Here is an 11,620-nt window from a genome sequence, read left to right as displayed (position 1 = left end):
CATATAGCTGGAAACATATGTAATCATCGTAATGTTGTTTATATGTCCATCTACAAGAGTGTTTAACAAGAGCATGTATGCTTCCCACTGTCAATCTCCAGAACACAAAAAAACAGTAAAAATAAAATTAAATATCAAATACGTACTATATACAACAACTAATTCGTATATATAAAATTGTAAAACGAATTCCAATGAAAAGAAATCTTTTATTCAAATACTAGTTATCATCGACTAAAATTCAAATTTAACGTATAACAATTGTATCTCAATTTTCACATTACGTAACAACACAGATAACTTTGAATTTAAAAAAAAGAATTTCGTTGAAACCATTTTTTTTGATAAACGGATAAAATTCATATACGATCTCAGATTTTTGAATTTCGCGACTGTTACGCGATTTTGTTACAAGTTGTTCAGTAATTTTTGCAATTTTATTTTATGAAAATCACAAATAGAATCAAGTTTGTTTAAATCTCAAATACGTACTATATACAACAACTAATTCGTATATACAAAAATGCAATTCAAATAGAGAAAAAAAATTTAGTCGAACACTAGTTATCCTAAACTAAAATTCAAATTTAACATATAAAAATTGCATCTCAACTTTCAAATAACAGAACAACAAGTACAAATTTGAAATTGAAAAAAAAAATTCACTTAAACCATTTTTTACGAGAACTGATAAAATTCGTATATGATCTCAAATTTTTTAATCCCGCGACTGTTACACAAATTTGTTACAAGTTTTTCAATAATTTCGCACTTTAATTTTATGAAAATCACAAATAGAATAGAGTTAGTTGATCAATACCCGTAATTGAACCATTGTATTTTCAACATTTTCTTCAAAAATTTAGTCGATCAGCAAAAAAAATAACATGAAGGAAAACATTTTTGAATTTGAATCTATATTTTGAATTTGATTTGAGTTGATGCATATGGAAAAAGTTTTTAAATTTCAATTAGAAGTTGTAATTTAACAGTTGTGGTAAAAAAAAAAAGAGTTGTATAAGGTAAAGAAATCTGTAAAATTAAATGTGTCATAAATTAAAGAACAAATTTTTCCCTTATTTTACTCAAACATATTAGCATTAAATTAGGAAGGAAATCTTTGATTGTATATGTATTCAAATAGCAATAGTTTACTGAAATACAAAATACATATTGCTATTTTTTTGTAATTTTAAAACTATTGCTATAAAAGTTACAATTAAGGCTCTATAATTGCTATTTCTGAAATTTTCCCTAAAAATTTTGTGAGGTTATACTAAGAATGTTATTGTTGCTATTGTAATCTACAAATTATCAATGTTGGATGATTGTATAGTATAATACTGAAAATCAGATACTATTCTATTTTCTAATAAAGATACTTATAACTTGTGCTAGAATTTTACTATCTAATAAGAGGCAAAAGGCAAGAAAAGCAGGTAGCTATCCATTAATATGTCTGCTTCTCCTATCTGCTTCGTTAGTATAGACACGTAATTTTGTCCCTTTAAAAGATTAATTTTCACCTTTTTACCCTATCCTATTGTGTACCCTCAACTATGTAATTATTCCTCCATAAAATGACAAAAATAACAACCCCTAACAATTTTTATCTTATTTTAATTTATCCTAACAAACTTTATCCTAATCACCTACCCCTAACAACCTTTCTCTCCATACCCCTATACCCCATGCCTTATACGTTTTACCCATTTCAACAATAACAAAAAAATGATTCAGAAAAAAGACAAAAATAGAGGAGGAAAAACACGCACCTTACTAGAGAAAAACACTCTTCACTCACAAAATTCATAAGCACACATATTATTCTTCTCCACTGATCTTCTCCACAAAAACCGCAACACTCACACACACACGATCAAGATACATACACATATACCCACACACAGAGAATGACACCATCATCGAAAAAGAATAAGAGTGAGAGATTCGAGATTGAGAGTGAGTAGATTGGAAAAGGAAAACGCAACCACGCACTCAGATCTCACTGGAAACACAGTTTCTCATATTTGGTGCGCGATTCCGACGACGTTCGGCTGAATTAAGCTCCTTCTGGTGAGTTTTTGGCCGGATTCGGTTATTTGCAAGTAGGATTCAAGCGTCGCAGCTCACCAGAGCTCAGACGATACTATCCTCTTAGTTTTTTTTGGTTGGATTTAAAGAACTTCGGGCAGCTGATCTTCGTGATCCAATTTTTGATAATCGTGCTTTTTTGGGATTTTTTAAATTCGGGCTAGAGTCATTAGTTTTAGAGGTTGCATTCTTGGTTTGAAATTTGTTCGGTTGGTGATGTTGGGCTACTGATTTGGTTTGCTCGTCGTTAGGGTTCCTTGTTCGAAGATTTCGGTCTCGAATTTCTTTATTATCAATGAAAACAAGTTCTATTGAGGTCCATTTCCTTAACCCATTTTCTTTTTCTTATCTTTGATTTGTTGAATTGATTGGGATTATGTGTAGTATGATTGTGATTGTTGAACTTTGTTGATGTTATGTTGTTATGTTTATGTGCTTGACAATGTGATTTTGGTGATATATGGAACGAATTGAAATAATCTTGATAGTGTGATTGATAAAAAGGAAGTTGGGATGAGAATTGAAAATTGACGAAAAGGGTAGGTTCGAACTAATTTTGATTTATTATTGATATGAAACGTGATAGAATTATGTCTTTAGTCGATAATAGATAGGCAAACGGTAGGTTCCGGTAGGAAAATTTAGGCATGATGGATTGATGGCATGTTTGAGATATGTGTTAGAATGATTTTGTTTTATTGCATTTAATTCGCATTTAATTCAATTGTACTCATTTGGCCGGGGAATGCCCCGAGGTACTTGTATCTATTCACCGGGGAATGCCCCGACGTATGATGTACGCAAAAGAGGTTCGTGATGAAGGCCCGAGGCATCGGGTAAAGCATTGGAGCATAGTTTAGGATTAGTCTAAATAGGATTTCTATTTTTGTATTTTTGTATTTTTGGACTGTATAATTCGGACTGGACATTACTTTGGTTTTTTGAATTTTGTTTGATTTGTTTGTTTGCTTGTCTTGTGTGTTTATGTGGTTTATACATTTTATAATGTCAAATTAGCCAATACGCTCCACCAAACGACCGTGGTCGAACCACGAAATCGAGGGGTGCCTAAAACCTTCCACTCGGTCAACAGAATTCCTTAGCCGGAATCTCTGCTCGCAAACTAGTTTTAAAGAGTTGAATCATTTTCAAAAAAGGATTTCTAGTGGTGACTTGGTACACCGAATAATGCCAAGTGGCGACTCTGAGTTTAAATATGAATAATCCATTACGAAACAAAACCTTCATTTTGTCACTTTAATAATAAAAACCCTTTCAAACTTGAAATTAAAATCATTTTTGGAGTTAAAAAAAGGGTGTGACGGCTCTGGCGACTCTGCTGGGGATTTTTTAGAATTCGATCTTATTTTGGAGTTTTATCGGCTTAGTTTGGCACTATAGGTGTATAGACATTTTATTTGTGTTGTTTTGTGTTATTGTTTATCATTGTTGAGTGCCTACGTGCTCTTTGTTTATAGTTTTTACTTTATGTGTTACCACTTTATATCTGGCATTATATGCATAACCCGAGTTTTTTTTTCTGCAACAAGTCCATAGTACACGTGTGTACACGACCTATAGTTGAGTCACCTTTATTTTAGGAGGGGGAGCCGTTGGGTTGTATGGAGTAGGCTGACAGCTAAAGCAGTCCACTATCGACCATACGCTCCCCCGAACAGCCTTGTTAGTGGACCCTCAGCGTAGGTCAACCTTTAGGTCATGCTTATCTACATCATATTGAGACCTAGCGGGACCCATGTGACCCTTTGTAGGAGACTCACCTCTAAAGCATCCCTACGTGCTAAATGTTGCATCTTTGAGGGTAACGTGGTCATTTGACAGACTGATTTAGGGAAAACATGTGTTAGAGGTAAAGTGCGTAGGCAAGAAAGGTTGAAAAAAAATAGAAAAAAGTGAGTCGAAAAAAAAAAAGAGTGTTTCGTAAGTTTTTACAGTTCTTTATGACTTCTGATTTTTTCTTTTTCACAATTCAAATATTCAAGAAGATTTTTTTTCAATTCAAATATTCAAGAAGATTTTTTTTACCTTTTGCATTTATTTTCTCAAAATAACAAAAATTCAAAAAGATTTTGTTTACCTTTTGTAATCATTTGTCAAGAATAAAAACATCAAAAAGATTTTTCTTTTGTGTTTTTAGTAAGCATTCATAATTCAAAAACTTCAAAAGGATTTTTTTTACAACAGGAGATTTTTATAAAAGAAAATGCCAAAAAGATGGTAGAAGTTTTGTACGTTTATTATAACGAAAATACCAAAAAGATTTTTCTTTCATAGTTATTTCATCATTGTAGTAGTGTCTCAAGTCAGGGTTTAGTCGGTTATTTAATCCTTAAATGCTCAATCTGGATAAGCTATGCACCCCTGATTCTCCTCTTTCGGGAGTGAGATACGTAGGCAACCTATTGTTGGTTCGGGGATCTTAGTTGAAAAATCTAAAAAGATTTTCTTCACTCTTTATCTAGAGTATGTGTTTTATATACATCTTTAAAAGAAAACTGCAAAAAGATTTTTCTTTAATAGGTTCAAGTTTCATTTTCATATGAAATTCAAAATTGAAAACCCACAAAAAAGATTTTTCTTTGGTAATCATAGATTTCATTTTGTATAGGGATGTTAAAGCTGAAAAATTCAAAAAGATTTTCGTCAATTCTTTTGACAAATTGTTATTTTCTTTTCTTCTTAAAGTTTCAAGGAATAGAAAAAGAGTTTAATTGGCCATTTTGGCAAGACTTCACGAACTACGCACACCTGATTCTCCTCTCTCGAGAGTGAGATACGTAGGCGCCCTTCTTGGGTTTGGTGATCTTTTAAAAAAAAAGAAAAAAAAAAAGATTTTGAAAAAGTGTTGAACTCTAACACATTTGTTATTTTTTATTGAGTCAGTTTAAGGTGGTTGGCTTGTAGCATTCTCGCTGGTCCTTCACATCACACTAAATCCAAAGGGTTAGTTGTGTCCAACAAAGATATAGAGAGTGACATCATGGATCAAACAAAGAATCAGGAAAATGAGAGTTTGAAGCAAGAGATTAGGAGGCTAATACAACAAATGACATAAATGCATCGAGCTTGGGCCAGTGGGTTGCCTCCTCTTCCATTTTCCTTTATTGATCCTACAAATACCTCGATTTTCCACCAAAATCTCAAAGCCAGTTTCCTATTGCTGTTGATACACTGCAACATGACTCAGAATTCATTCCAAGCTAAAATCATCTCAATACTTCCACCACTTTTCCTCTAGCTCCTCAGCATAAGCCTGCTACATTCACAACACCACATGTCGTCTGTGATCTTGTTGCTCAATCCTCTACTGGGACTTCCACACTGGCTCGCCCAACGATTGTGCGTCCCCATGCTGCTAGTAAACATATATTTAATACTCTTGGTGATCATTGTTATACTCCTGAGCCTGCTTTTAAGTTAACTGAACGACCAAAATTTCTTCACAAGAAGTCCAGTGTGCCAGAAGAGTCGGAGAAAATGGTTGGAAAAATGAAGAGTGATGAAAATGCTATGAAAAAATCTCTAGGACTTGCGGGTAAAGAAGATGTTTCATACAAAGACTGGGGCAGGCCTTCAAGTGCTAACTTTCCTCCAATCTTTGAGATGTCGAAATTTAAGGAGCAAAATAAGCATGAGGAATCCTTGAAACATTTAGGACAATATTGCAATCAATTAAGGAAAACTGGAGGGAAGAAGAATGAGAAAAATGATACTGCTATTGTAGTTGGAGAACGGGCACATCTAAGAAGACGACGTCGTCGTTGCCGTCAATCTCAAGCCCAAGTTCATACCTAAGCTCTCTATAATCACTCCCAAAATCCATTATACTCTGTTTCCCCACCTTCATATCTAGTATATTACACACAACCATATGTTCAACACCCTGCTTACCCACAATGGCACGCACCAACTCCTCAAAGTCATTCTCCAATTCCACAAATATACCAAAGCCCTTCTAGGCCCGATGTTCAATCCAAGTTAAACAATGAAATGAGGCAGAAATTGAGGGATGGTTTTACACCAATTAGAGAGCCGTATGCCAGTTTATTTCAGAGATTGGTATAGCGAAAATATGATCACTCCTCTCCTTGGGTATACTCCCGACCTACATCAAGAAGTTTTGATCTTGACGTACGATGTGCATATTATTCCGATGTTTAGGGTCACAGTATTGAAGATTGTCGTTCTTTGAACAGAGAAATTGAAAAGATAATTCAAGACAAATTGATTATGGTGCAGAACATTGACAGTGAGGAAAACTCTAGTCATGCTGATATGTAAAACAGTGGCTAAGATGTCAGGCTGAGCAATTGAGAAGTCACCCCTCTCCCTACTAGGAAGAGGTCTGGTAGTTTATTTTGTTTTATTTTCTGTTATCTGAATTATTTCAGAGTTTAAATGTAAATAATCCTTTTCGAAACAAAATCTTCATTTTGTCACTTTAATAATAAAAACCCTTTCAAACTTGAAATTAAAATTATTTTTGGAGTTAAAAAAAGGGTGTGACATTAGCTGTTTGTTCCGTAATTTTACTATGTCATCTTTAATCATTACTATCTAATAAGAGGCAAAAGGCAAAAGAAGCAGGCAGCTATTCGTCAACATGTCTGCTTCTCCTGCCTGCTTCATTAGCTGTTTGCTCTGTAATTTTACTATGTCATCTCTAATCAATTATTATAAGTCATTAATATTTTAAAAAATTAATAATATTTAATTAAAAAAGTAAAATAGACAATTATGACATGTTTGCTTCAACTGTTTCAATCATAACTTTATTAAATATCACTCCTAATTAATTATTATGTCATCTAAATATTAAAAAAAATATTTAATTAAAAAGGATAAAATAGATATAAAATGATAAGTTAACTCTTGATATTTTAAATTAACTTAACGTTTTATATGAGATCCACTTAAAAAAATTTCACAAGTATTTTTTAGGTATAAATAACATAAATACCAACCCTTTTGAAAGTAATTACACTCTCTCCCACTTTTAAAATTACATTACTCTCTCTCCCTATTAATATACATAACATAGCCGACATATATATATAGCATTCTATGTATATGTTGGAATTTTTGTAATATGTTTAGGGAGTTGAGATTTTTTGTAATATTGAAAACATAAGTTGTGTATTTGTGTAATTTTTAGTATTTTATTTTTTATTGTTATTTTGCTATATCACTTCTAATTAGTTGTTGTGAGTCATTAAGACTAGAGTTGTTCAAAACCGAACCGTAACCGTTAACCCAACCGCAAAATTTGTTTATTGGCTAATTGGTAATGGGTTATCAGATTAATGGTGGAGAACGGATTAAAATTTTATAATTAATGGCTTATTGATGCAGAGATGGATTACTTAATTTTATTATTGGATAAACCGTTAACCCATTAAGAATTATTATAATTATATTTTTACCCTTAGATATATAAGTATCTTTTGTCAATCCAACATATAAAACTTCATTTATTATTCTATTCACTTCTTAGTTTAGAAAATAGCATGCCACTTCTTGTGACATCTAAGCATAAAGTGCAGTCAGACTCCCTAAAATGTAAAGAAAATCTGAAATTAATTCTTAAACTAAAACATAAATTATTCTTGAAAACACAAAGGACCGCAATAAAAATGAAACAACCCAAATGTGTCCTTTACAAAATTTGATATAAAACATAAAAATTCAAATAATATTAAAGTTTTAATTTTTTTTCTGTCAATCCAGCTAGTGCCCTGTAGATAGGGGCGAAGTTGGAAGGGATGGGGGTTTGGGAGGATAGCGGTGACATGGATAGTATGTGGGATAGGGCTGTGGGATGCATCAAAGAATCTGCTAAAGAAGTGTTGGGTGTCTCGAGGGGTTGGTCGGGCCGTTATCGAGGGGATTGGTGGTGGAATGAAGATGTTAAGAAGAAGGTGGAGACAAAGAAGACGGCTTATGTTAAGTTGGTGGAGAGTAGGGATGAAGAGGAGAAACGGGTTAGTATGGAGGAGTATAAGTTAGCTAAGAAAGAGGCTAAGTTAGCAGTTACAGCTGCTAAGACAACAACTTTTGAGAGTTTGTATACGGGGTTAGAGGAGAAAGGCGGGGAAAAGAGGTTGTTTAGGCTTACCAAGGCTAGGAAGCGGAAGGGTCGGGATCTGGATCAAGTAAAGTGCATAAAGGGGGAAGATGGCAAAGTATTGGTGGAGAACGCCCTCATTAAGAAAAAATGGCAGTCGTATTTTCATAAGCTCTTGAATGACGAGGGGGACAGAGGTGTTGTGCAAGGGGAGTTAGAGCATACCGAGGAGTGTCGCGATTTCGGCTATTGACGGCGTTTTAAAGTAGAGGAGGTCAGCGAGGCTATTCGCAAGATGCGAAGGGGCAGGGCGACGGGGCTCGACGAGATTCTGGTGGATTTTTGGAAGTTTTCTAGCGTGGCTGGGTTAAGGTGGCTGACCAACCTGTTTAACAATATTTTCAAGTCCGTGAAGATGCCTGAGGCGTAGAGATGGAGCACGATGATTCCTCTATATAAGAACAAGGGTGACATTCAGAGTTGCAAGAACTACCGGGGTATTAAATTGTTGAGTTACACGATGAATATTTGGGAGAGGGTGGTGGAGCGAAGGTTGAGAAATATTGTGTCTATTTCGAAGAATCAATTTGGATTTATGCCTGGTCGCTCGACAACTGAGGCAATTCACCTTGTGCGGAGACTGGTAGAGCAGTATAGAGAGAGGAAGAGAGATCTTCACATGGTGTTTATTGACTTGGAAAAGGCGTATGACAAGGTCACTAGGGAGGTTCTTTGGAGATACTTGGAGGCGAGGAGGGTTCTTGTGGCGTACATTAGAGCGATTAGGGATATGTATGAGGGGGCGAAGACTCGAGTAAGGACAGTGGGAGGAGATTCTGAGCACTTTCCGATCTTGACAGGGTTGCATCTGGGATCAGCTCTTAGTCCGTTCTTATTTCCTATGGTGATGGATGTGCTGACGCGGAGTTTACAAGGCGAGGTGACTTGGTGTATGCTTTTTGAGGATGATGTAGTTTTGATTGATGAGTCGCGGCAAGGTGTTAATGATAAGCTGGAGGTTTGGATACAAACTCTGGAGTTTAAAGGTTTAAGTAGGACCAAGACGGAGTATTTGGAGTACAAGTTTAGTGACTCGAGGCAAGAAGAGGAGGTGGTGGTGAAGTTGGACTCTCAGACAGTTTGCAAGAGGGATAATTTTAAGTATCTTGGGTCAACGACCTAGAAAAATGGAGAGATAGATGAGGATGTCTTGCACCGTATTGGGGCAGGTTGGATGAAATGTAGGGTCGCTTCGGGGATTTTATGCGATAAGAAGGTGCCTCCCAAGCTTAAAGGAAAATTCTATAGAGTTGCAGTCCCGCCGGCTATGTTTTACGGAGCGGAGTGTTGGCCAGTTAAGACTTTCCATATCCAAAAGTTGAAGGTGTCGGAAATGAGTATGTTGCATTGGATGTGTGGTCTTACAAGGGCTGACAGGGTTAGGAATGAGATTATTCGAGAGAAAGTGGGAGTGGTATCGGTGGAGAAAAGAATGTGGGAAGTAAGGTTGAGATGGTTTGGTCATGTGATGAGGAAGGGCACGGATGCCCCAGTTCATAGGTGTGAGAGACTAGCGTTAGATGGTTTCAAGCGGGGTAGGGGTAGACCGAAGAAATACTGGAGAGAAGTGATTAGACAAGACATGGAGTAGTTACGTCTCACTGAGGACATGACCCTGGATAAGAAGGTTTGGATTGAAAACACTAGGATAGAGGGATAAGGTGGGTGGATGAATCGTAGTCTGTAGTTAGGAGGGTTTTGGTGTCTTTTGTTTGGTATCGTACATTACTTTTGTGGATGTTGTATCTATGTTAGTTTTATCATGTTTCATGCTTTGAATATTTTTGTGTATTGTCCTGTGTCTTGAGCCGGGGGTCTATCGGAAACAGCCTCTCTACTTCTTAGAGGTAGTGGTATGGACTGCGTACATTCTACCCTCCCCAGACCCTACTAGGTGGGAATATACCGGGTTTGTTGTTGTTGTTGTTGTAATTCAGTAATTAAAAATGTTTTTACATACATTTTAGGTCTAGAAAGAAAAACTTATTTGATTTGATGTTTTGACCTATTAAATAACTACACGAACAAAACCCAAGAAGCCTAAAAGATTGATAAATAAATCAATCATAGTGTACAAACAACTTAGTCGGTGAAGTAACGGATGAACTATCAATAATCACTCGATATTTTATTCTTTCTTAAATTTATCCGTTACACCATCCGATAACCGTCCGTTCATTGCTAATCCGATACCGAACCAACCGTCATCTTATTGGGTGGCTAGCGGATTAGTATATTTAAAAATCGATAACCAATAAGCCGAACCGCTAAGCATAATTATCCAATCGATCCAACCGATAAACATCCCTAATTAAGACATATCTGTTTCGCTGCTTCAATCGTGACTTTACTATATCACTCATAATTACGTAATTATTATGGTAATCTAAACATTATGTCACTTAAATTGGAATTGAAGAAAAGAATTATAAATTACAATAATTTAAAACTTAAAATTATTTTTAAAATATCATTGACTATCAATGCCACAAAAGTTCGGACAAGGAGAGTAATATATATTATTTAAAAATTACATAAAGAGTATTATAAATTACAATAGTTAACAACTTAAAATATTTTAAAAATAATCTGTTATATATTTCAAAAAAAATACATAAAAAATACTATAAATCACAATAATTAACAACTTAAAAAATTAAAAGATATAAAATTTTGATTGACTCTTGAAATTATATCAATGTCACTTAAATTAAAATGAAGAAACGTATTATTTGAAAATTACATAAAAAATATTATAGGCAACTTAAAATACCTAAAAACATATTAAAAGTATGATTGATTATCTAAATTCACTTTGTATCACATAAATTTAGATAAAAAAACAACATATGCGGAGTCCGTGTTATCTGAAAAACAGTAAAATAGGCCCATTGAATTTTATATTTCACACTCTTTACTAATTTATACATTTGTAGAGTTTAATTTTGATCGTGAATTAAATTTTTGAAATAAAATTATATATTTGAATAATAAATCACAATAATTGATAACTTAGAATATTTAAAGACTATGCAAAAATTGCTCTGAAAATAAATTTATTTCAATTTCAAAATTCAAAAGATGTCACATTAATTGATATGGTTATTTATAATATTTATTTAGGATAGATGTTGGGTCTCGTGCAAAATCTATGTATATAAGTTGTGAAATTTCAATATAACATCCTGAATTATTATTATTAGAGATAAACATTTTGTAGCCCCCGAACTATGAGCAAAGTTGCTACGACACACTCCAACTTCACAGGAGTTCTATGTCAAAGGTGCCACATCAGCTAAAAAGGTTGACAAAAAGTACCGCATCAGCTAAAAAGAATGACAAAAATAGGCTAAAATTTAATTCAAGAGGGTAATAGAAACC

At 34.4% G+C, this 11,620-nt stretch overlaps 1 protein-coding gene across 1 annotated transcript; it reads left to right on the top strand.

Moving 5' to 3' along the window:
- Positions 1 to 7,877: 7,877 nt before the first annotated feature.
- On the top strand, positions 7,878 to 8,609 carry LOC124898920. The gene is made up of 2 exons (XM_047413155.1): positions 7,878 to 8,096; positions 8,454 to 8,609. The coding sequence occupies exons 1-2, from the start codon at positions 7,878 to 7,880 to the stop codon at positions 8,607 to 8,609; spliced, it is 375 nt and encodes a 124-aa protein (XP_047269111.1).
- The last annotated feature ends 3,011 nt before the right edge of the window (positions 8,610 to 11,620 follow it).

The sequence above is a fragment of the Capsicum annuum genome, chromosome 1 (assembly GCF_002878395.1).
Source record: "Capsicum annuum cultivar UCD-10X-F1 chromosome 1, UCD10Xv1.1, whole genome shotgun sequence".
NCBI lineage: Eukaryota > Viridiplantae > Streptophyta > Magnoliopsida > Solanales > Solanaceae > Capsicum > Capsicum annuum.
The sequence above is the reverse complement of the archived record's forward strand: the minus strand, read 5'-3'. Positions and strand labels throughout refer to the sequence as shown.